Consider the following 27,727-nt stretch of genomic DNA (forward strand, 5'->3'; position numbering starts at 1 on the left):
TCAGAAATGAAGCACAGCAAGTGACTAGATTTTTAAATCTAAGATGACTGTAATTTCTGTGCAGAATTTGATGTAATAAAGAACCGGCCGCAAAGATTTTCAAACGGAGAAAAATTTTCACAAGCTCTCCTTCAGAACATGTTCTATCATACGCAGTCTATTATTTGATTCTTGTTGATCATTATCAAAGAAAGCAGCAGTGTAAGTAACAACAAATAGCAGTCTCTTGCCATTGTTTCGCTAATGAGACGATTCCTCTCTCTCTCTCTCTCTCTCTCTCTATCTCTCTCTCTCTCTCTCTCTCTCTCTCTTTTTTTTTTTTTTTTTTCTTTTTTTTTTTTTAATTGTATGCGGCGGTAGCGCGCACAAAAGCAAGCCATGCCGCGAGCTGCGACTGGCCGTAAACACGCACTATCAGAATGCGACAAACAATGCATGACACAGTGCAGTAATGCATTTTCAGCTTAAGAGTGACGCAAACACCTATAACAAAGAAAACGGCATTTATCAGATCAAAGCAAAATAAGCAATCGATTCAAACCAGACGAAGCACGTGAGAAAGGAAGGGTATCTGTATAAATACGGACGGAGTGCCTGACGCATAGCAATGGCTACGTGGTAAAGCTTAACTGCTAAGCTTACAACTCGAACCAAACTACTGTAGCTGTATCGTCATTCATTCGACCTAAATTGTCTATCATATTACAATGGACCAACTTTGTTTCGATTTGGAGATGCGGCCTAAAACTTTTCTCTCCCCTTGAATTTCGAGTCTCAAATTTCAGGTGCGGCTTAGATTCGGGAAATTTTTTTTTCCTTTATTTCGAGTCTCATTTTTCAGGTGCGGCTTAGATTCGAGTGCGGCTTAGATTCGAGTAAATACGGTAAGTACTAACTGAAGTGTCAATCCATATTATCTCATGATGGTACCTCTAAAACATTTCCAATTCTTTGCATCAAATAAGCTACACTTCCCATTAGTCACATATTTTATGAATATGGCACTGGGAAGTCCGTGATGGAACATAAATAATCTATGGCATAAAAGTTACTGGATAAAGTGGAAACTATGATATTACCCATTGTTTTTGACCAAACATATTTCAGAGGACGTAAACAATATGATGGTGGTAATTTCATATTCTTGGTCGTATTTTAAAAAGAAAATAGTCACCATCAACCACTTGTTTGACATACACTGATTTTTAAAGGCTTCGTTTAGTCTTTTCTGTGTATTACAGCCTTCAGCTACAAACATCCATGTTGCCCCAGCAATTTCTCTAATGTCATTCATGCACCTTTAATTACCTTTCCATCCACCTCCTTCAATCCAGCATTCAACTTCCTTGGACCACCATTGGTCTTGTTGGTTCACCTCATTACATGCACTACCTGCAGCCATTTCACTGCAGTTGTAAGAATTACACCTCTCCCTCAAGTCTTTTCCCTGATGCATTTGTTTCTTTTTTTGCCTCATCTAGTAACTCCTATCAAGCATCTCTCCATTGTACGGAGAGTAACCCTTAATTTTTGAATGGCTTTTGCAATAGAATTTCATGTCTCATTGCTGTCGACCAGAAATGAAATTTTTAATGTTCTGTTTACTTTTCCTGTCCAACCAGACATTGCCTTCCACTTCTCTACGTACAAAAATTTATCAAGTGGTTTCATGACTTCATTGTCAGTTTTTATTATTTTCTGTTTGAAATATTCACTGAACATCATCACAGTCTTATTATAATTGATTTTCAAGCCTACTTCAATCTTGCTCTATTAAGTTTTTTCATATACTATTGAACTTTGTCTGCACAAGCAGCAAATAGTGCAAAATCAACAACAAAGTTAGCATGATATATTTTGTCTAAATTTTGTTAGTTTAATGATCAGAAATCTTCCTCTAAAGCTGCTAAGAATAGTGCAGTTGGTGTAGAATCTTCCTGCATGACTTCTCTTTCAGTTCAGAATTTCCCATTATGCAGATGTAATGTAACAGAAGCACCATTATTGCATATATTCTTTGGAATACTAAAACAGAGAGAATAAATTCCTTGTTTCTTGAGGGCTGTTGATTCAGATTTTGTTGATACTGAGTCAGAAGCTTCCTCAAAATCTATAACTACAGGCAAAGAAGTAATCCATACTCATTGATCATTTATATAGTTCCCTTCCCAATCTGTAAATGGTCCATTGTCTTACACCAATTCCTACAGGCAGGATGTTGAGTGATAAAAATCCAATGTTTTTTATGCTATTACTTGTAATGTAAATACTTTAGGATTAAAAGGGACCACGTGCCTAAAAGCAGAAGCGTTGAGTTGCTAATAGGCATACATAAAAGAAAGAAAACTTGCTAGCTTATGGAATTATCCTTTGACAAGCTAGAATAAAATACATAAACACTCACACATGCCTGTACATGCCTGCACATGCCTATCCCCCATGTGGTGCCAGCTACATTAATCATGCCAGTGCTATTTTGTGGCAGGTGGACTGGTTGCGGTGGGGTAGCATCAGGTAGGGTGGGCAGAGGGAAGTGGGAAGCACAGAGGGGGCTAGAGGTGGGTGGCCAGTGACTTGGAAGTAGGTGGCCAGTTTGCCAACTAGGGATGCGGGAGGGGAGGTGGCAGGTGTATGGGCTGGCACGACTGTAGAGGGTGGTGGGAAGTGACACATGCTGAAGGTGATGGGGGGACAGGAATTGGGAGGGGGGTTCAGGACAGATGGAGGGAGAACTGTTGGATGGAGGGTGCAGGGAAGTCCGCCACTTGGGCCTGGGGTGAGGACAATTACAGAAGCAGAGGATGTGTTGTAAGGATAACTTCCATCTCAACAGTTCAGAGAATCTGGTGGTAAGAAGCCAGATGGTTCTGGTTGTGAAGCAGCCATTGAAATTGAGCAGGCTGTGCACAGCTGCATATGTGCCACTGTGTGGTCATTCTGTTGACCAATGTTGAGAACAAAGTTGACCACCTGGTGGCACAACAACTGAGCACAACCTGCTCAATTTCATTGGCTGCTTCACAACCTGTCCCCGCACCCTCCACCCACCATTTTCCCTTCCTCTGTCCTCTCACAATTCATGTTCCAATCTCACTTTCAGCGTGTGCCATTTCCCACTGGCTGTTACAGTCCTGACGGCTCATATAACAGCTAAGACTCCCTCCTGCACTCCTAGCCGCCAAACCGGCCGCCTCCCTCCAAGCCGCTAGCCTCCTACACCCAGTCCCTCTCTGTGCCTGTCATCTGCCTCTCCCTCTACCCATCCCACATGACACTACCTCCACCACAATCAGTCTACTTGCCACAAAACAGCATCGGCACAGTTAGTATAACTGGCACCATGTAATATACAAGAACTTTCCTACAAAACAATTACTTATAATTTTAGTGAAGATGAAAAAGCGGATGACATTTTTTTCTCTGTTACTTTCTTGTGAAGTGGAATAGTTACATAATTTTTCGAGTTTCAGTTAATTTTTTTCTTAGTAGTGATTCTGTAAATAATTTTGCAAGTTCCTTTTGCATCACTTTGCCATCAGCTTTAACAATTTCTATTGAAATGCCATCATCCTCAGGCACCTTTCCTTTCTTAATATTGTGAATGGCTTCATATTGTTCATATGGCTTCACTTTTAGTTCATTACTTTCATTTTCACTCACAATTGTTTCTGATTCACCTTTTGGAGTGTGCAAAACATTGGATTGTTTCTACAATTGTCTATCACTTGTTGGTTGCTGTACCATCTGCCACATTAACTTTCTTTGTACTCTTATTGTTGAAAATTGTTTCTGTTATTTAATTTCTAGTGTTTTATTGTCATCATCATCATCTCATCCTCATTGACACACAAGTTGCCCAATGTGGCATCACATGAAATAAGACCTGAAAACTGGCCCTGGGTGGGGCCTCCAGGCCAACAATGCCATATATGATCATTTCATTTAATATCCTCTTGAAGACATTCTCATCTAGTTTTGTTCAGTTCAACCCAGTCTATTCTTTACATTTGTTGAAACTCTCACCTTGAATTTAACAGCTGCTTGATGTATTATGGAATACTTAAGTGAATATAATTCTTGATAATTTTCAGTGTGATAGGGTATGCAGATGCAATGAATTTTTGAATGATTTTGTGATGCCTTCAGCAGCCATTCTCTTCATTTCATGTACGATTGAACAATTTTGGCCTTAGGTAATTTTCAATTATCTAAAACAGAAGCATTATACATTGGATATATTAGTGACACTTGTGATTTTTATTTAGGAACAAGTCATATTTATAGATATGTTAGGTGCATTATAACTTACCTTATTCATGACTTTTTAGTAGTAAATTATGCCATGTATGTCATTACCCCTATGATTCCATGTTATGCTCATAAAATAAATTAGAGAGGTTTTACACTATTTTAGGAGCACTTGTTGCAAAGCTCTCATATGTAAGGCCCATGTTTTAACCTCCTTAAGACTAGGAACATCATAATTATTTCACAGAAATTTGTTAATTAACCTGCACATGCTTTTATTCTCAATTATATTTGATTATTGTTCATCACTGGTGCAAATATGACTATATGTCAATTCTTTAAAATAAGTTATAAATATTAGTTCTTTTACTGTGGGAGCATGTCATTTTTGAATAGTTGGTACAAAGATCTTACATATAAAATCCATCACAATACTCTAATGAAACATTACTGAAAACTATGAGAGTCGAGTAAAAACTGCTTTATGACTACATGACGTTTTGTATTAGTCGTATTTATTAATGAGTGTAGCAGTTGTTTTACACTGTATAGTTCTGTAATGCTTCATCGTAGAACTGGCAAAAAGTTGTCTAGGAAATTCCCAACCATCAGATCTTTTTGCCCATTTAAAACTTTGACTGACTGACCTTTTAGATGGATGTAAATTTCAATTTCTTCCATTACATCCATGATGTTTCCTTTCTGTAACTTACGTAATATTTGAAGTGGTCCATTTATATTAGATACTTTGTGGTTGGTGTCTTAAGTGCACCACAAATGTGGATGGGTTGCTGTCATTTATTGTCATGTATTCTTTAAATTGTGTACCAACCTTTCTTCTTGTTTGTCCAATATGAAATTTTGGGCATTCTTCACAGTTAATTTTGTAGATTACCAATTGCAAAAATGGTTCTTGTATGTGTCTCAATAATCATTGTAGAATTAGTGCTTCTGTAGCTGGTGTATAATTTGGTATTCTTGAAACATTGAGTAACTTTGGCAGAAATAATACCTAGCTATGGCCATATAAGGACTTTATTTTTCTGTGGTTTGTTTGTGTCTCTGGTTAAAGTTACTTCATCTATGGGATTGACAAGTGTTTGATTGGTTTTCTTTTTGAATAATGTGTCTACTAAGTTTTTAGAATAACCATTACTTATAGCTACATTTCGGAGAAGATCTAGTTCTTTCTCAATTTTTTTCTAATTCGGTAGTAAGTTGTTTAGTGTATGTAACATGGAATGAAACTAAGCAAGCTTGTGTGCTCTCAGGTAGCATGACTGGTTGTGGATAATTATGTCTGTTGTTGTTTTATGAAAAATATCGTATATGTGTTCAGATTTTTTGTTTGAAATTTTTAAATCCAAAAAGTTTATGCTCTTACTTTTTTTCTTTTTCCATAGTGCAATTACTTTTTGGATGCAAACTGTTGAATTATGAATACATGATGTTACTCTCATCTATTGTGTTATCAAATAGGATTAAATGTCATTGACAGATCTATAGTAATACAGGATATTTTGGCTGTTTGAGTGAACTTGATAAAAAAATTTTCTTCTGAAGTGTTAACAAAAATATCATCTAATGTACCAGCAAGGCACGAGCCCAATTTCTACCCCTTCATTTGGAGATAAATTTTGTTTTAAAATGAGAAGTCATAGTAGGAACTGATTAACTGTATAAGTTCTACTAATTCTGAACTTCTGCTTTGGTGATTTTCATATATTTGAGAAAGTTGTCTTTAATGATTTCCATACACTCTGTTACTGGAATGTTTGAATACATGCTGGATATATTAAGTGATGGGAGTGTTCTATTTTCTGGTATTTTTATATTTTTATTTTTATTGACACTATCGTAACAACTTTTTGTAGTGTATTCTCTCTCATATCACTTTTCACTGGATGATCTCATTCTTTTCATGGTTTATGGCAACAGTGGTCACTGGGAAAGAGGCGTGATCCAGGAGCGCATTGGCTCTTTTATGTACTTCACTGCTGGTCCTGATGGTTTGCAGCATCAGCACCAGAATCAAATTTGTGTGTGTCATTTGCTCTGTGATTCTGCTGATTTTCTTCCCCCAGATTCATGGCCTAACAGGACCACACAGCCTCTGCTGCCGCCGGCTGGTGCCATCAGGGCATCCCAGGAGGAGCGGATGGTTGATACGCCCTGGCCCCCCTCGCCCCCACTCGCTGACCCAGTGGACGTGGACCCATCGTCGCCATCACTGTCATCGCCCCAGGACATGCCCTCAGGCCTGGACGCATGCCCCAACAGCAGTTTTTGGGAGGATGTTCCTGTTGCCTTGCTAGCCAGATGGCAGGGTATAGCTGAAGGTATGCCGTCCTACACACTCACAGCTCCTGGCTCATCTCTACATCCAGTGTCCTGCCTCTCCCCCACAGTTGCCATTCACAATCTCCCTACATGAGAGTGGTGCAGCATTTCGGGGGAGGGGGATTGGGGGTGGGGGGTGCAGGTGCAGGGGGAAGATACTGGTGTAAACTGTTGCCAGCACATTGGTTGACAAAGATGAAGTGCAAAAATCGATCTGTAGGTGCTGGATCAAGCACGCCTACCATGAGAGAGGCCAGAGCCACATGCACAAGCAACACACTGAAAACGCCTTCTCAAAAGCATGTATTTAGGCTGCCGCCGCTGATCGGAGGGACTCACTCACTCACTCAATCCCTCAGTCTTTCTCAATCACGCTGTTTGGCATCCGTCAGTAGTTGGACTAGTTTACATCTGTGTGCAAGAGGACTATTATTGATTCCCTTTCTACCTTATGGAACAAGACGCTACAACACCAATGATGAACGATACTTAAATATAATTGAGAACAAGAGCATATGCAGGTTAATTAACAAATTTCTGTAAAATAGTTATAATCTTCCTAGTGTTAAGAAGATTAAAAAATGGACCTTATATATAAGAGCTTTGCAACAACTGCTTGAAAGCAATGTGCTCCTAAAATACCATAAAACCTCTCTAATTTATTTTATGAGCATAATGTGGTGTCACCGCCAGACACCACACTTGCTAGGTGGTAGCCTTTAAATCGGCCGTGGTCCATTAGTATACGTCGGACCCGCGTGTCGCCACTATCAATGATTGCAGACCGAGCGCCGCCACACGGCAGGTCTAGAGAGACTTCCTAGCACTCGCCCCAGTTGTACAGCCGACTTTACTAGTGATGGTTCACTGACAAAATACACTCTCATTTGCCAAGATGATAGTTAGCATAGCCTTCAGCTACGTCATTTGCTACGACCTAGCAAGGCACCATTACCAGTTACTATTGACATTGTAAATAATGTACAGTCAAGAGCGACGTTCACCAATTATGGATTAAGTATTCCAGCAGCTACGTACATTTTTTGCTAAAGTCTAATTTCCTTGTTCTGTTCCAGACCTCACGCCAGCCTGCGTGAGCTAAAACGCGTGCTTTCGGCTTCCTCTAGTATACCGGTGTTGGCTCTCTTGCCAACCCACAACATTTGGCGACGAGGCCACACTCCGTTCATAACTATACTGCCCTGATTTACTTGTGTAATGGCTTCGCCAACATCTCCAGATGTACTGTCCGAATTTTATCGCTTACAGAATCATCAGACGCAGGCCTTACTGGATGCCCTTGGACAGCTCGTCCAGGGTCAACGTGCAATCCAAAACGATGCGGCAGCTGCCACTCCACAGCTAACGCAGTTGCACCTACGTTTCATCCTTTTGATGCTGCACTGGAAAGCTGGACACAGTGGTCACGGCAATTTGGATTCCATCTTGCCGCCTACAGAATTAAAGGGTACGAGCGGCAGCCTTTTTTATTATCTTCCGTCGGGGTGACCACGTACCATGTGATAGTCAAATTATTTCCTCGACGCGACGTAGCAACTCTGTCCTACGACGAAATTTTGTCTGCATTAGATGCATATTTCAAAGAATCAGTCAATCTAGTTGCCAAACGGTATACCTTCTTTCGTACAAAACGTACGGCAGGTCAGACTAATAGCGAGTGGGTTGCAACCTTGCAAGGCCTTACTAGGGATTGTGCTTTTGAGTGTCAATGTGGATTCCCTTATTGAGATACTATGGTCCGTGATGCAATTGCACAGAATGTTTCTGATGTTCGTATACGGGAACAGATTTTGAAACTAGTCAATCCCTCCCTTCAACAATTGATGGACATATTGGATCGGCAGGACACACTTGACTTTGCTCAGGAATCATCTGAAACTTTGCCACCCGTGTGTCAGGTTAACCGGCCCGCCGGGCGAGCTGCACGGAACAGTAAACAGTCCTCGCCCTCGGCCGCGCCAAAGCCGCCTGGCTCTCAGCCATGTGTACCACACCGGCAAGCAAACGCAGTGCTAAAATCATGCCCGTGGTGTGCTACTAGACATTCGTGTGAGAATTGCTGTCACGCCAAGCTATTTGCTTTTTCTGTAATAAAAAAGGACATGTTCAAAGTGTTTGCCAGAAAAAGCTCAGATCGGAAGCTCAAAACCATTCCAGGCCCTTTGCTTCGCGCTGGAATCAGAATCAAACCAAGGATACTCAGGCCCGCGACACTTCGCCCATGGAAATTCATATAGTTCATGCCACTCTGCCCAGTGCCACTCTCTCTAACAGTGACTGTGTTCGTCCCACAAATAGTGTGCGTCGACATCGCAGGAACTCCCGCCAAGTCGCAAGTGATTTTGTACCAGTGACAGTTCACGTTGCACGAGACAGTCGCTCTGGTTGTCAGCAGGACAATAAACTTTTTGTGGACTTGGACATTAACGGCAAAGTGATACCATTCCAGCTCGATACCGGAGCTGCAGTTTCATTGATCAATTAAGACACTTACAAACTGCTGCAAATGTTAAGCTTACTAGCTATTCCGGTCAGCATATCCCTGTGTTAGGACAGTGCAGCCTTCTTGCAACATACAAGGGACAAACAAAACTTGTGTCATTTTATGTCCTTTGCTCTTCTTCTGCAGTGTACATGTTTGGTTTCGATTTATTTGAGTTGTTTAACTTGTCCATAGTAAATCAGGTCCTATCAGTGAACCAGACTGTGCCTTCAGACAGTGCTTCTCGTCTCTGTGAAGAATTTGCAGACATTTTTGCACCGGGCCTCAGTTGCGCTAAGAACTAAAAAGCACATTTGGAACTGAAAGTAAAATGCAAAACCGAAATTTTTCAGAGCGCGCAATGTTCCCCACACATTGCGTGATGAGGTCGCAAACACATTACACGATTTGGAATCACAAGGTGTAATTGTATGTGTGCAGGCTTCTCTCTGGGCATCACCCTTAGTAATTTTACCAAAACCTTCAGGAAAATTGAGACTTTGTGTGGACTTCAAGGCAACAGTGAATCTACAACTAGTGACTGCAACTTTTCCTTTACCCCGCCCGGAAGATCTTTTTGACAAACTATGCCCGGGTAAATATTTTTCGAAGTTGGACCTAGCAGATGCGTACTTGCAAATACCGGTGGACGAAGAATCCCAGTGCGTTTTGGTGGTTAACACGCATCTTGGTTTGTATCGATTCAAATGGCTGCCATTTGGGTGTGCATTGTTTCAGCAATATCTACAAACTGTTTGTGCGTCGGTCCCTACTGCAGCAAACTATCTGGACGATATTGTGATCTCCGGAAAGATGGAAGAAGAGCATTTAGCCAATCTCAGAACATTATTTCAGGTCTTGCGACAAAATGGTCTTCGCTTGCGGAAGGACAAATGTGTGTTTTTTGCTTGTGACTTACCCTATCTGGGACATGTACTCAATGCCCAAGGCATACATCCCTGTCCAGAGCACCTCCGTGCCATACAAGACTTGCCTTCGCCGCAGAATTTGAAGCAGCTACAGAGTGTGCTGGGAAAAATAAATAACTATAACAAATATGTTCCCCATGCCTCTTCCATTTCAGCTCCGCTTCATCGCTTATGCCGTAAAGGTGTTCCGTTCGTCTGGATGACGGAATGCGAACGCGCCTTTCGCCAGTTGAAATTGGCGTTGATTTCCAATACTTGCCTTATGCCATTCGATCCCCGGAAGCCCCTTTTGTTGATGGTGGATGCATCGGATTTTGGGATCGGTGCTGTGCTTGCGCACAAAGATGGTTCGCACGATCGCCCTATTGCCTTTGCGTACAAATTGCTTTCGTCTGTGCAAAGAAATTATTCACAGATCGAGAGAGAAGCATTGGCTCTCGTATTTGGTGTTACAAAGTTTCATGATTTCTTGTATGGTCGTCACTTTACCATCATCACAGACCACAAGCCTTTGACATCGCTTTTTCATCCGACCAAGCCTGTACCTCCACGTACAGCACAGAAATTCATTCGCTGGTCTATTTTCCTCTCGCAGTACCACTACGATATCTTGTATCGGTCCACTGCTAAGCACGGAAACGCCGATGCATTGTCCCGTTTGCCTGTTGCTGAGGATAGAGCATTCGATTCGTCCGAACTTGCTTGCATGTTCATTGATTCGGAAACCGATGACGTGGTCGAATCGTTTCCGATTGATTTTCGTCGTGTAGCTACAGCCACAGCTGCCGACCCTGTCCTGGCTACCATTCTGCGTTTCGTTGCTACTCAATGGCCCTTGTCAAAGTCACGGATCGGGGATCTGTTGGTTCGCTGATTTTTTGCTCACAAGGAGAGACTTTTTGTATGACGTGGTGTTTTGCTGTTGCGTTCTGATAATGATCAGTCCAGGGTCGTGGTCCCATGTTCGTTACAGTCCTCTGTCTTACAGCTTCTCCACCAAGGACATTGGGGTATAGTGAGAACGAAACAACTTGCTCGTCAGCATTGTACTTGGTTCGGAATCGATGCCGTGATTACGAATATGTGCTCTTCTTGCATGGTGTGTGCTGAACAACAATCAGCCCCACTGCGGAAATTTTTTGCGTGGCCAAAAGCCACTTCCCCTTGGCAATGCTTACACATCGATTTTGCTGGTCCATTCTGGAATGCTCGATGGTTGTGGTAGATTCATTCCGTAATTTTCCTTTTGTTGTCCGGATGTCTTCCACGACGTCATCTGCCACCATCCAAGCATTATCCGCTATCTTTTGCATCGAAGGTCTTCCACAGAATATTGTTTCCGACAATGGCCCACAATTCATGTCCGTAGAATTTCAGTCATTCTGCAAGGCCAATGGTATTCAACATCTGACATCCGCGCCGTTTTCGCCACAGTCAAACGGTGCCGCTGAACGATTGGTCAGGACTTTCAAGTCACAGATGTTGAAGTTGAAAGAGTCCCATTCTCGGGAGGACGCGTTATTGCTCTTTTTGTCCTCGTACCGCTCTCAGCCCCGAGATGGTCACTCGCCAGCTGAGTTGCTCCACGGTCGCCCTCATCGAACCTTGATGTCTTTGCTACATCCGCCGCATCAGGTTCCTGTGCAGCGGCAGACACCTGCTTTTGCCCCAGGCGACGTTGTCTACTATCGTCACTATCAAGGTTCACGGCGTTGGCTCAAAGGGCGCATTCTTCGCTGCCTCAGCCGCACTATGTATCTAGTTTTGGGGGCCTCTGGTGAGGTGCGTCGGCATCTCAATCAGCTGCGCCTCTGTCGTCGCACGGGATCTGCCGCTCCCCGTCTGCTTTCAGCGACGGTGCCGTCCGGTCAGCACCCTGGGGACCCATCTTCTGGCTCGCCTCAGCCCCAGGTGTTACCAACGCTGCCTTCCATTTTGCCCCATGGCGACGAACCGCTGCTGGTGCCACCGCCGCCGCCTGTTCTCCCGCCGGTGACGCCCGCAGTGGACGCGTCGCTGCAACCGCTGGGTGCCTCCCTGGGTCATGCACCGCCGATCACTTCCCGTGATCAGTTGTTCTCCGACATGGAACTCTTGCCCGCTCCGGACCATATGTCGTCTTCGCCCTTCGGGTGCCCCGGCCCGATGGAGGTCGACCCTTCGGCCCCTCCTGTCTCTCTACGGGCGCATACACCGCATGTTGGCGTGCACCCTGGAGCAGGTTTTCAGGCGTTTCCTAGCTCCCCTCGGTCCAAATGGCAGGGTGCGGGTAGCACAGCCTCGCCTGTTGTTAGGCTCCCCACCTCGTCGCATACGTCAACATGGGGTCCTCCCCATGGCGGGCGGAAGCCTTATGCCACAACCGTCCGCCAATTTGCGGGGGAGGAATGTGGTGTCACTGCCAGACACTACACTTGCTAGGTGGTAGCCTTTAAATCGGCCGCGGTCCGTTAGTATACGTCGGACCCGCATGTCGCCACTATCAGTGATTGCAGATCGAGCGCCGCCACACGGCAGGTCTAGAGAGACTTCCTAGCACTCGCCCCAGTGGTACAACCGACTTTACTAGCGATGGTTCACTGACAAAATACGCTCTCATTTGCCAAGACGATAGTTACCATAGCCTTCAGCTACGTCATTTGCTATGGCCTAGCAAGACGCCATTACCAGTTACTATTGATATTGTAAATAATGTACAGTCAAGAGCAGCGTTCACCAATTATGGATTAAAGTTAAGTATTCCAGCAGCTGCGTTCGTTTTTTGCTAAAGTCTAATTTCCTTGTCCTGTTCCAGACCTCACGCCAGCCTGCGTGAGCTAAAACGCGTGCCTTTCGGCTTCCTCTAGTATACCGGGTTGGCTCTGTTGCCAACCCACAACACATAACATGGAGTCATAGGAGCAATGACATACATGGCATAATTGATTACTAAAAAAATCATATGTAAAGTAGGTTATGATGCTCCTAATATATCTACAGATATGACTTGTTCCTAAATCAAAATCACATGTCACTAATGCGTCCAATGTATAATGCTTCCATTTTAGATAAGTGAAAATGCCCTAAGGCCAAATTTGTACAATTGTACATGAAATAAAGAGAATTACAGCTGATGGCATCATGAAATCATTCAAAAAATAATTTTTATGTTTTATTATTTATCTTTTAAGTGCTTAGCTATTTTTGAAAAAAAAATTACTTTGTTCTCCAAAGAAAAATTTGGTATATGTGTTTTGTGCTACCTTGATATTATCAGTGTGTTTGCTCAGAGTACTATGAACTAGAGACCCACCTGCACCATACATTTCAATTATCATACATCTCCTACATAACTGCAGTCTTTAGTTCAGTACAACTAAAGAAGAGAATGATAAAAGTCTTCTGAGCTCTTTGGCAAGGATATAAAATGGATCAGATGATTGTTAAAATACTGCCCACAAAAGTTGGGGTGAGGAAACTTGAGGTATCACAGTGCAAGGCAAATCATGTATACATTTTTAGCAAGCTGCTATCCAATGCACTAAATACAGGTTATCTCCACCAAAGTGAAAGATTATTTGGCACAATGATATGATACTAGGTATCAGGATATGAAAAATGTTACCAGTAGCTTGAAACTGGTTGGTGGACATCATGATTTAGATTTGTCTCTCCCAAATGCAACAAAACAAATTCCAAACAACTGTTCCCACTGCATGGCCACAGCAGATTGCTGTCCTCTTCTTGTCAACACAAGAACTATTCATCCATACTTTTGATAAGACCTTAAACTCTAGAAAAAAATTTCTTTTACAATCAAGTATTTATGTTATTCCATATATAGATCAGATTTAGAATCTGTAGCTAGTGAGAAAATAACACTATGTTCAGAAGGTACACTGATGAGCCAGAACATTAAGACCATCTACACAATAGCTGGTATTATCCATCTTTGGTAGGATAATAGCAGCGACATGTGATGTCATGGCATGGAAGCAATGAGGCCTTAGTAAGTCACTGGAGGGAGCTGGCACCACATCTGCACATGAAAGTCACCAAATTCTAGTAAATCCCAGGGAGGGAGGGCGCAATGATATCTGACATCATGTTCAGTCACATACCAGATGTGTTCGATTAGGTTCAGACCTGGCAAGTTGGGGGACCAGTGCATCAACTGGAACTAACCACTGTGTTCCTCAAACCACTCAGTCACGCTCCTGGCCTTGTGACACGGGCATTATCTTGTTGAAAAACACTGTTGCCATCGGGAAACATGATCGTCGTGAAGGGGTTAATGTAGTCTGCAACCAGTGTACAATACTCCTTCGCCATCACTATGCCTTGCATGGGCTCCACTGCACCCATGGATGACCACAAGAATGTTCCCCAGAGTATAACGGAGCTGCCACCATCTTGCCTCCATCCTGCAGTACAGGTGTCAAGGAGTTGCTCTCCTGGAAGGTGATGGCTTCCTGCCCTCCCATTGGCATGATGAAGAAGGTGTCAGGATTCACCAGACTGTGCAATGCTCTGCCACTGTGCCAACATCCAGTGCCAATGGTCATGTGCCCATTTCAGTTGTAGTTGCTGATGTAGTGTTAACATAGGCACATGCATGGGTTGTCAGTTGTGGAGGCCCATCATTAGGAGTGTTTAGTGCACCGCATGTTCAGACACACTTGTATTCTGCCAGCATGAAAGTCTGATGTTAGTTCCACCATAGTTCACCATCTGCCCTGTTTCACCAGTCTGCCCAGTCTACAACATCCGACGTCTGTAATGAGGAGTGGCCGCCCAACCACATGATGTCTGGACGTGGTTTCACTTTGATTTTGCCACGTATTGAAAACACTCACCACAGTATCCTCAAACACCTGACAAATCGTGAAGTTTCCGAAATGCTCATATCAAGCCTCTGGGCCAGCAAACTCTGTCCTTCGGCAAATTTTGATAGATTGCACACCTTTCTCATTCTACACATGGACAGCACACTCACTAATACTACATGTATTGTGCGTGGGTCTGACTAGCAATCATTCTTCATAAGGTGACACTGCTCTCACTTGGATGGTTCATATTGATAGTAGGTCAATGTTAATAATCCTCCGGCTGATCAGTGTATATACTTTTCATTTTTCCAAGTGTATGAAGTACAGAATTTGGTATATATCTGGTTTTATTGTCGGAAGTTGCTTACCCATAATGTGTTTTCCGAGGAAAAGCAATTCTGTTGGCAAGTTTAGAAATCTCTTCTTTACTGCTAGGTGTCTCAGTAACTATTGCCACACCATAAACAGCTAAAGCCTCAAGCCATAAGAGAAGAGATTGGTCACTGAAATGAAATTAAAAACACCAATAATACAAAAATTTTTAGCACACTGTGGTAAAGGTACCCTGATAAAGATTAGAGTTTATTCTTACATTAGATAATTCTGTCTAGTCCTTGAAGTTAATAATCTGGTATGGCAATCAACTTACTTCAAATAGCAGCTCCTTATTGTTAAACTATTCCCAACTAACACCACATGTAAAAACAAGAACATTTTAAAACACTGCATAAAATCATTTTAAGCTCTACTAAATTTTGAAATCCCCTTCAACCCCTATATAAATACACATTTCGTTAGGGTCTTACTTTACCAATAGGACTAGCAATTTGCTTTGCAATTAATGTCCAAACTCGGTTATTATTTGTTTGTGTTCTCACCATGGTCCCACTAATAATGCCTTTCAACATTGAGTCTGGTAACCACATGCTGTTTAGTATGTATCTAAATGCATTATTATTATTATTATTATTATTATTATTATTATTATTATTATTATTATTATATAGGGTGAAGCAAAATTCACGCACTTGGGCTTCGCAGCACATCTCGTCATATGCCAGCGACAAAAAAAGTCTCACAAAATTTCGTACGGTGAGTACATCTGGCAGAAAAAGGATGTTCAAGAGTGGCAATCTGACAACGCTGTATCCTCATGTATAGTAACTACGTCTGTCTGCATGTATTGGTAGTGCTGTATAGTTGGTGCACTGGATAAAGTTTTGGGTTAGCATGCAGGAAGTCGATGATTTGATCCTTGGTTGAGGCATATGTTTTTTACTTGGTAAATGTAGTCCAGGTGGTACGGTAGCCAGCATCTTAATCATCAAAAGTGATTGCAGCAGGTCCTCTAGAAAACATTTGCACTTACATATTACAATCGTATAAATAGAAGATTGGTCAGTTTTGGAAGAAGCCCTTTCCACATCGTGGGCGTAAATTTATTTGCACCACTTCATCTAGTAGATGCGAAACCTGTTTTCTTTGTAAACTCCTCCAATGGTCCCATAGATTAGTACCAACTATTATTCTTGCCTCTTTCAGGCCCATTACATTTCGTTAGGGCCTTACTTTACCATTAGGACTAACAACGTGCTTTGCAATTAATGTCCAAACTCGGTTACTATTTGTTTGCGTTCCCACCGTGGTCCCACTAATTATGCATTTCAACATTGAGTCTGGTAACCACATGCTGTGTAGTATGTATCTAAATGCATTATTATTATTATTATTATTATTATTCTATCAATAGGTTTGTAGAAACATCATGTCTTTTACCATTAGGGAAACAGTGTAATCTGAAACCGAACGTTTCACAATTAGTGGTATCAGGATGAATCATGCAGAACAATATCTGTCAGAGGGGTAATGCATGTTAGGTGGAACAGCATGCAGGATTGATGGCGTGTTTATACTGTATGTGCTGTCCATCAGACAGGGACTAGTTGCAAGTGGAGTAACGCGCCCATGACAGACTCCAATGTACATGAGTACATGTATCAAATTTTCTCATTGTAAACATCTAAACCAGTGTGGCAGACGTTCAGGATACACAAATGATGAATATGTGGATATGCTTCTGGTCCTTGGTGAATCTGATAGCTGGGCTTGTGTTGCCGCTCATGTATATGCTTTTAGATATCCTCGTCAATGCCATCCAGATAAAAATGTGTTTGGTTGTCTGAAGCAGTGCCTTCAGAAGTCAAGTTCTCTCCTTCCACCAGACTCGCTGTACTCCAGCTACTGAGGAAGATATTCTGGAGGTCGTACAGTACACGTAGCATAGCGAGGCAGCTGCGTGTCTCAAAATGCATAGTCATTACATGCTGCATAAGCATGGGCTGCAACCCTATCATTATGCTTTCACGCAACACCTGCATCCTGCAGATCCCCATCAGCAGATGCAATTTTGTGAATAGTTCCAACAACAACAGGAAGCCAGCAATGACTTCGTGAAAACCTTAATATGGTCAGATGAAGCAGGATTCACGCATGAGGGTGTCTTCAATATGTGTAGTGCCTACCATTGGTCTGAGGTTGACTAGCACGTCACCTGCGACCTTGGATATCAAGTTCATTTTGGGCCAGAATATTGGGCGACAGGTGTTATGGCCCCTACATGTTGTTTGACCAGTTGGCTGCACTAAGGTATCATGCATTCCTCTCAAAAAATCTGCCTGCCATGCTGGAAGATGTTCAACTACATGATGGTGCACTCCACACTCTGGAATTAATGTGCAACAGTAATTGGAGAGAACATTTCCAGGGAAGTAGCTCGGATGTGGAGGTCCAGTTGTATGGCCACTGCGTTCACTTGACATAAATCCCCTGGATTTCTACCTGTGGGGACACCTGAAGGAGCATGTATACTCTTCTCCACCTACGAATGTGGAAGAACTGGTAGCATGTGTTCACGCTGCTCTTGTTTCTGTGTACGCAGTTTTGCTGCTAAGGGTCCAGAGCTGTATGATCCGGCGGGTTGTGCAATGTTTGGTCATGCAGGGGGGGGGGGGGGGGGGGGTACTTTGGGCATCTGTTGATCTGAGGACAATGTATTCTATTGTGAAGGTCACTCTGTCATTAATGCGGACATTATTATTGTCACTGGTTGCTAATGTGCAACATCTGAGCGCTCATATTACTTGTAGTATAAATGACAAGTAGATGTTGTGTTATTGTGCTGTGCTATCATCTTCAGCATCTCGAAACTGATGTTGTTTTTGTAGTTATTCTATCTTATGACAGGTCTACTTCGTATTCGTCTAACCACGTATTTGTTATGTTTGCTGGGTGGAGTGGCCGCGTGGTTTGAGGCGCCGTGTCACTTATTGCAGGGCCCCTCCTGCCGCAGGTTCGGGTCTCCCCTGGGGAGTGGGTATGTGTGTTGTTCTTAGCATAAGTTAAAGTAGTGTGTTAATCTAGGGACTGATGACCTCAGCCATTTGCTCCATTAGGAATTCACACACATTTGAACATTTTTTGTTATGCTCAGCTTTACAAGATGTAAATTTAGGGTGCGTGTGACCTAAGAAGCAGTGTATATTATAATATGAAATGTCAGAATGAAATTAGCAGATTAAAAAAAAAAAAAAAATGTGCCTCAACCAAGGATCGAACCATTGACTACCTGCATGCTAACCCAAAACTCTATCCACTGCTCCAACTATACAGCATGACTAATATGTGCTGCCAGAGGCACTTACCACACACGTGGTTACAGTGTTGCCAGATTGCCACTCTCTAACATCCTTTTTCTGCTGTATGTACTTGCCAGATGAAATTTTGTGAGAGACATTTTTTATTGGCATGTGAGGAGTCATGCTGTGAAGCCTGAGTGCACGAATTTACATATATACAAAACTTGTGGCAACCAAAGCACCCAACAGGATATTAGCTAAACATAAGATTATTTGAGGAAACAGAATGAAGGGACTGTTGTCACAGTCACACACACTTAGCAGACTCAAATATTGTGTACTGGTGGGGTACTTATATATGACAAAAAAAAAGGTATTATTGGTTGTGAGTCTTAGAAGGGCAGGTTCAGCTGCCTAATTGGAAAAATTTTTCTATCCTTCATGAAATGTGAGAAGAGTGTGTTTTAATTGCATCTAATAAGTGTAAGTGACAGTAATGGGTGTGTGTAGTATGGTGTCTTGTTTGTGTGGGATGATAATGAGAAACCCAGTGCCAGCACATAGCCCGCTCATCTTGAATAGCACCAAGGGGGCCAAGGAGATTAATGTTCCAATCTGATGGACAGATCACCATCAACAGAGTCAGCCCTCACTTCATGAGACATTGTGTATAGGTTTGGAATTTAACCCAGGACAATGGCTCAAAGACGTGATCAGGGACTTCGCACCATCATCCCAGTCAACCGTCTGTGGTGTACCCATACAAGTACTGGCCATGTCTGATATTGCTTAACTTTGGTGAGCTGATGAGAATTGGTGTATTCAGTGAGGCAAGGCAGTTGGCTACTTACATTGGTAAGTCTGATCCACTCAAGTCAGGTACAAAAATACAAACAATAGAAACTACTCAATAAAAGTTTTGCAATGTTCTCATAATGTGCATAGCTTTTTAACTATTTCTCAATACTATTTTGATCACAGAAAATTGTTGCTGACATCCATCTGCATAATTTATATGAAAATAATCCTGCATTCTCAGTGCATTTCAGTAAAGCGAGCTGTATCTCCAGTCATGAATGGCGACTTGTGAGTACTTTGTCTGTCAACTTGTATGAAAGGTTTTACTCAGTCTTTGACTATGTGCTTATAATCACTGGGCTGTCAGTACGGAAAGTTGCCTGCCAATCTGGCATACTCCCAACCAGTGTCATTTGAACATCTACTCACTACTGTAAGACACAAAACATAGAAGAACTGCCTCGTGGCTGCTACCTACCAATTGTGGCTTACAGATACTCTGAAGACAATGTAACATATCTATGCCCTTCCTTTTTTTAGAGTCAACTGGAAGACCTTTGACAATGCAGATAGTACGCAGCCATCTCCAGCTGCAGATATCCATTACAAACAACAATGCAATAAAGATGATGGGCAACAGAACATCTGGAACAGAACCTGGATTTGCAGCATCAGATTCTCTTCACCAACATGTTCAGCATTTCCAGAATGAAAATTTCACTCTGCAGCAGAGTGTGCACTGATACAAAACTTCTTGACAGATTAAAACTGTGTGCTGGACTGAGACTCAAAACTCCATAGAGTAGAGCACTTGCCTATGCCAGGCAAAGGTCCTAAGTTTGAGTCTCGATCCAGCACACAGTTTTAATCTGCTAGGAAGTTTCATGTTCAGTATTTGTTCGATGTTTGATGGCTGTTGCAGAGAAATGTGGAGGTAACCAGGTACGAATGTGTCTCAAGCATGCAAGTTCAGCATAGAAGTGGGCTGGTCACATTTCGGGCTGGTATCATGTGTAGCTGTTAGGTTGAAATGGCTCTGAGCACTATGGGACTTAACATCTGAGGTCATCAGTCCCCTAGGACTGCTTAAACCTAACTAACCTAAGGACATCACACACAGCCATGCCCGAGGCAGGATTAAAACCTGCGACCATAGCAGTCACGTGGTTCTGACTGAAGCACCTAGAACCGCTCGGCCACCACGGCTGGCAGCTGTTAGGTGCCCTCTCATCACTGTTACTGGGTGTGCAGCATCAGAACATGGTCCTCCAACCTATAGTCCAGTTCTACAGCCAGCATTTCAGTGATGGACTTGTCTTTTAAGATGATAGTACTTGAGCATGCCACACCATCTCATGAAGACCTTCTTCATGAAGGAATCAACTAAAGGGAAAGTACTGCAGTGTCTGCTCATGTGAATCAAATGGGCCATGATCAGGACCACATGAAATTTGGAGTCCATCATGAAGAGAACCCTTCTCACACACTAGATGACTTCAGAAGACCCTCTGTCAAAGAGAAAGACATGCTTGAGAAGCAATGCCTTGGTAGAAGAAGTATGCAAGCATCTCACTAATGTACAGGCTGGAGTAACTCAATTTTGAATGTTACCCAACAGCAGATTTTGTTTCACAGAGTTGCAGTTTTGAGCAAACTGCATTTTGTTGTTACTACCAATTTTGTGTGTGCACTACTTCATAGTTGGTGTGTGAAGTTTGTTCTTGATTCAGCTAGAAGCCACCCAGCTAGAAGCCACCCAGCTTGCTAATACGACAGCAGTTGCATGTGCAGTCTGCTGGCTGTGCCCTCTGTTGGAACTGTTGTTGTTGTTGTTGTGGTCTTCAGTCCTGAGACTGGTTTGATGCAGCTCTCCACGCTACTCTATCCTGTGCAAGCTTCTTCATCTCCCAGTACATACTGCAGCCTACATCCCTCTGAATCTGCTTAGTGTATTCATCTCTTGGTCTCCCTCTACGATTTTTACCCTCCACGCTGCCCTCCAATACTAAATTGGTGATCCCTTGATCACCTGTTGGAACTAATGGATATATATAGACCAGAGTACAAAGCTCCACCGGCCACTTATGTACTGCTATTGTGTTATACCCTACCTTCCATGTGTGTGTACTACTTGAGCAATAATTTATGGTGTTCATGCTTTAGAACGCTTTCTGGTGATGAGTATGGTATTTGACTCCACGTGTTCCACTACAGTCATTGGTCCTTTGAGTGTAATTTCCATGAAGGCAGTGCTTAAATCTCTTCCTGAGCAACAAGGGGGGGGGGGGGGGGGAGCTACAGTTGCTATTTGCAGTTTAACAACTACATTGGCACAACCACTGCCATTCCCTGTGTATGACAATGCAGCAGAAGACTGGATGCTTACAAAAAGTCCCTGCAGCAACATTTGCAGGCATTTGGGGTAACAGGCATAAACCTGTGAAAGGCCATTTTTTTGTCATTGATTTCACCTCACATGTAGTGGTTGTTGTGTCAGCTAGCCCCCTTACAAGAACTTTCAAGTATTTATTGTGATAAGATATGCGAGTTCCTATCTACTTATCACTGTAAGTATACTTACATTATTGCTGCTTGTGTGGAGCTTTACTGCTGCCAAAAGTGGTCAAAACAAGCAGCAGAATTACATGTTCTTACACATCATTGTAATTTTGTGACAAATGTTCATAACGAATCCTATGCAGATCATATGGTTTGAGATGCAATCATACATTTTGGTCCTGATAGGGAAGTTTGGAAGCAAGCACCACAATGTGAAAACCTTATTCTTATGGAAGTACTGAACATAGAACAGTCATCTGAAGTTTCACAGGTTGCAGGTAGCCTGGTAGAGCCTGGTTAGAAGTTCCAGAAGTCAGTTCCTCTCACTCGTCTCAGACTTCAGTCAGTTTGCTAGGGAATGTAGATGCTCTTGCAGCAGTCCAGCAGATGTCACAGCATCTTATAGGTAATTGTTGTTCACAACACTAGCAGTTCACATCACAATGGTGACAGCCTCATGCTCCATTGCCTTATGCCCCTACTGCTTCGTTCAACATGTATGAACCCCATGTTCCAAGCCGTGGGTAATAGGTGACATATGAGAGGACACATGCTTCTGTGTATAATTCTCTTTCGAACCCAAGAATGAAATGATCATGGATGTGAATGGTGCATCAGAAGTGACAGTATCTCCAAGCATGTCATATATGGAAGTGCATGGCGTCTGACAAACCATGCAGGTGGGGATGGATGCAGCAGCAATGTTAGTGAACTCTCAAACCTATGCCGATTTTGGTTCTCCCCCTCTGGTTCAAGTATCATGGAGGTTGGTGAGTTACAACAAACAATAGATTCCCATTCCTGGACAGTTTTCTGTACTTCTGATTTACAAAGCTGTGGATCATTCAGTAAAGTCCTAGTTGTGGACAATGCTTACACCAAAAATCTGTTTGGTTTACATACTTGTAATTTTTACAGATTCTCCATCAATGAAAAAGTGCATTTGGTTTCTGATAAAGTTACATTTCAACAATTAGAAGCTATCTGTGCCAAATTTTTCTCTCTATTTCTACACGACTTTGTTGTGCAGCAGGATTTCAGTTCACATTCCAGTGAAACAGTCTGCGCGCTCCCAGTTTTTCTGGGCCCACCAAGCACCGGTAACCTTACAGGATCAAGTCAAAGCAGAATTACATCATCTTCAAACCCTTGAGGTTATTCAAACTATTTCTTCCAGGGAATGGTCAGCACCATTGGAGTAAAAAAACTTACTGGCAAATTATGCCTCTGCAGTGATTTTTAAAAATCTATTAATGCACAGTCAACTGCCAATACCTATCCTTTGCTGTGCCCTGACAAGCTGTTAGCAAACTTATTGGGGGGTGGGGGTCATTATTTTTCAAAGACTGACTTGTCAGAGGCATATTTACTGCTGCCACTCAATGAGGAATCTAAACACCTTCTAATTATAAACACCCCATGTGGGCTTTATTAATACCGGCATTTGCCATTTGGCATAGCAAGTGCACTAGACATTTTTCAATGCTTTTTAGAACAACTTATTGTGTAGGGTCAAGGCTGCATTAACTACACTCCTGGAAATGGAAAAAAGAACACATTGACACCGGTGTGTCAGACCCACCATACTTGCTCCGGACACTGCGAGAGGGCTGTACTAGCAATGATCACACGCACGGCACAGCGGACACACCAGGAACCGCGGTGTTGGTCGTCGAATGGCGCTAGCTGCGCAGCATTTGTGCACCGCCGCCGTCAGTGTCAGCCAGTTTGCCGTGGCATACGGAGCTCCACCGCAGTCTTTAACACTGGTAGCATGCCGCGACAGCGTGGACGTGAACCGTATGTGCAGTTGACGGACTTTGAGCGAGGGCGTATAGTGGGCATGCGGGAGGCCGGGTGGACGTACCGCCGAATTGCTCAACACGTGGGGCGTGAGGTCTCCACAGTACATCGATGTTGTCGCCAGTGGTCGGCGGAAGGTGCACGTGCCCGTCGACCTGGTACCGGACCGCAGCGACGCACGGATGCACGCTAAGACCGTAGGATCCTACGCAGTGCCGTAGGGGACCGCACCGCCACTTTCCAGCAAATTAGGGACACTGTTGCTCCTGGGGTATCGGCGAGGACCATTCGCAACCGTCTCCATGAAGCTGGGCTACGGTCCCGCACACCGTTAGGCCGTCTTCCGCTCACGCCCCAACATCGTGCAGCCCGCCTCCAGTGGTGTCGCAACAGGCGTGAATGGAGGGATGAATGGAGACGTCTCGTCTTCAGCGATGAGAGTCGCTTCTGCCTTGGTGCCAATGATGGTCGTATGCGTGTTTGGCGCCGTGCAGGTGAGCGCCACAACCAGGACTGCATACGACCGAGGCACACAGGGCCAACACCCGGCATCATGGTGTGGGGAGCGATCTCCTACACTGGCCGTACACCACTGGTGATCGTCGAGGGGACACTGAATAGTGCACGGTACATCCAAACCGTCATCGAACCCATCGTTCTACCATTCTTAGACCGGCAAGGGAACTTGCTGTTCCAACAGGACAATGCACGTCCGCATGTATCCCGTGCCACCCAACGTGCTCTAGAAGGTGTAAGTCAACTACCCTGGCCAGCAAGATCTCCAGATCTGTCCCCCATTGAGCATGTTTGGGACTGGATGAAGTGTCGTCTCACGCGGTCTGCACGTCCAGCACGAACGCTGGTCCAACTGAGGCGCCAGGTGGAAATGGCATGGCAAGCCGTTCCACAGGACTACATCCAGCATCTCTACGATCGTCTTTAGACAAAATTTCATACTACCACAAATTCATACCACATGCTGCTACTGTGTCACAACCAGTCCATGCATTACTATGTAAAGATGTTCCTTTCCACTGGGCCCTGGCTTGTAACCAGGCATTCAAGTTGTTGAAAAAAAGCTGTGTTGGCCCCCTGTTTGGCCACTTTTCAGCCAGGCCAGCACCTTGCGTTAGGGACAGGCACATCTCAGTTTGGACTTGATGCTGTCCTTGTTCACAAGTATGCGGACAGATCTGAACATCCTATTGCATATACCACTGAATACACTGCAACAACATTATTCTCAGACAGAGAAAATGGCTTTGATAATCGCATATGCTCTAAAAAGAATTTCCTGTTTTTATATAAGGGTCCAAGTGTCAAATGGTCTCAGACCACAAATCACTGGTGTCTCTTTTTAACCCTTTGGACAAATCCACACATTGCTTACAGGGGTGGGATCTTTTCCTGTTAGAATACAATTATGAGATAAATTTTCAACCTGCGGTGCAACATGCAAATGCTGACAACTTATCGCATTAGCCAACTGGCCCAGATACAGCATTTGATAAAGAAGAATTGCTTTGTTTTTGTTTAGATGTGGAAGCTCAGAATGTTTTTTACAATTTTCATATTACTGCCACTAAAACTGCAGTTGTGGTAGCTGTGGATCCCATTTTAAGTAAAGTTGTTTCTTGTGTGCAACACAGCTGGCTGGACAAACCTCTGGGCCTTGCTTCTGATTCTTTGAGAAATTATTTTGCATTACAAAATCATCTTTCAGTTTTGGGAGGAGTACTGCTGTTAGCTACAAGAGGACACTGTTCCCCAGGTTGTAGTCCTATGACATGAGGTTATGCATTTATTTCATGTGGACCACTGGGTTGTGTCACGTACAAAAGCGTTGGCTCACCAACGTGTCTTTTGGCCAAGCATTGATGGGGAAATAGCATGAGTTGTTGCAGCCTGTCCACTGTGTGCCACCTGTCAGGAGGCTCTCCAAGCTTCTTTGTCACTGTGGCCAAATCCACAGCAGTGTTGGGAATGAATTCTTGCAGATTTTGTAGGACCTTTTCTGAATTTCTACTAGCTTGTTGTAATTGACTCTTATTCTAAGTTTTCATATGTGGTGCCTTGTCTGTCTACTTCTGTGGTGGCAAAAATTTTTCAGTGTTGTCAAAAGTTTTTTGCGATGGAAGGTCTTCTGTATACCGTATTTACTCGAATCTAAGCCACACTTGAATCTAAGCCGCACCTGAAAAATGAGACTCGAAATCAAGGAAAAAAAATTTTCCCGAATCTAAGCCGCACCTGAAATTTGAGACTCGAAATTCAAGGGGAGAGAAAAGTTTTAGGCCGCACGTCCAAATCGAAACAAAGTTGGTCCATTATAATATGAGCCACAATTTAGGTCGAATGAATGGCGATACAGCTACAGTAGTTTGGTTCGAGCCGTAAGCTTCGCAGTTAAGCATTACCAGGTAGCCATTGCTATGCGTCAGGCGCTCCGTCCGTATTTATACGAGTACCCTTCCTTTATCACGTGCTTCGTCTGGTGGGTTGAATTGATTGCTTATTTTTCTTTGATCTGATAAGTGTCGTTACTTTGTTATAGGTGTTTCGTCACTCTAAGTTGAAAATGCATTGTCACGCATTGTTTGTCGCATTCTGATAATGAGTGTTTACGACCTGTCGCCGCTCGCAGCATGGCTTGCTTTTATACGCGCTACCACCGCTTCCAATTGAAAATAAATAAAATTGTCTCATTAGCGAAACAATGGCAAGAGACTGCAATTTGTTGTTACTTACACTGCTGCTTTCTTTGATAATGATCAACAAGAACCAAATAATAGACTGCGTGTGATAGAAGATGTTGTGAAGGAGAGTTTAGCGAAAATTTTTCTCCGTTTGAATATCTTTGCAGATGCCTCTTTAGTACATTACCTTCTGCACAGAAATTAGAGTCATCTTAGATTTAAAAATCTAGTCAATTGTCGTGCTTCATTTCTGACTGTATCTCTAATCGGCGTAAGAATAATACTAATATGTTTATTCTTCCGCGATTGCTGTTGTCTCACTCTAGTTTCGTAGTTTATTAAGCAGACAGGATTTAAATGAAGTAGCAGCAAACACAAAAGAATGCATGGTAAAATGTTTATATTCGTATTATTCTTATGATGAAGAGAATACTGCATGTGATTCACAATTCATAAAAGTTCCTATTAGCAACCATGTCTTGTCACAGGTAGGAAAAAATTCAGAACGTAGAGTTGGCCATATTGACAAACCTCCCAAACAGTCTTGCCAGTTGGATTTTCATAGTACATTGAAAGGCTGCTACATTCGAAGATGAACAATACGGAATTTGTAATTACTTCGTTGGATAATGTATGAAAATGCAGTGGTCGAAACTCGGGGCGTAGAAAAAAGTTCGTCTTCCACCTTTTTTCTTTTTTTAATTTATTTACTGACGCAGAGGTTTTGGCGCCAGTATTTATCTTTGTGCCTGCAAAGCATGCCAGTGTAGCGCTACATATATTCGACGGCAAAAGTTACTTGTGGCGGCACCTACTAACATTTTACAGAACTTCCGCTTACTTTGCACTCGATTCTAAGCCACAGGCAGTTTTCTGGATTACAAAAACCGGAAAAAAAGCGCGGCTTAGATTTGAGTAAATATGGTACCTTAGTTATAGACAATGGCCCCCCAGTTCATATCTCAGGAATTTGCAGATTTTTATAAAAAAAACATGGTGTTCACTCCATGTCATGGTTCCTCCTCTCCACCCTCAGTTGAACGGGGAAGCAGTTCCTCAGGTCTTATACATTCACCACTGTTGACGATAAGAGTCTAGCAGAATTGTTGCACAGTCCTCAGCCTCGATGTCTGCTACATCTGTTTCAGCCGAAGCAATGCCATCTGCCAGTACCAGCACAGAAATGCTTCCAGCTGGCATAGCTGTTTGGACTTGTGGGTTTGGCTGCCGGATGAAATGGGTACATCATCTGTTTGGCTGGGGGGAGGGTGTCGCGACACGTCAACCACCTACTACCTGACATGAGAGGCTGCACACTGGGTGCACGTCTGCCCCCCTCTATATCTCCCATCTGCCCGGCCTTCTCCTACAAGGTGGCGGTGCCCTCACCATCTCCACCACTGCTGCC

At 43.2% G+C, this 27,727-nt stretch overlaps 1 protein-coding gene across 1 annotated transcript in view; it reads right to left on the reverse strand.

Moving 5' to 3' along the window:
• LOC126165666 (gamma-butyrobetaine dioxygenase-like) overlaps positions 1-27,727 on the reverse strand; it is a 207,110-nt gene that overhangs the window by 31,840 nt on the left and 147,543 nt on the right. The window contains exon 5 of the mRNA XM_049920339.1: positions 15,197-15,331. Coding sequence (XP_049776296.1) covers positions 15,197-15,331 — 135 coding nt within the window. The remainder of the gene's footprint in view (positions 1-15,196; positions 15,332-27,727) is intronic.

This window comes from Schistocerca cancellata, chromosome 1, assembly GCF_023864275.1.
Source record: "Schistocerca cancellata isolate TAMUIC-IGC-003103 chromosome 1, iqSchCanc2.1, whole genome shotgun sequence".
Taxonomy (NCBI): domain Eukaryota; kingdom Metazoa; phylum Arthropoda; class Insecta; order Orthoptera; family Acrididae; genus Schistocerca; species Schistocerca cancellata.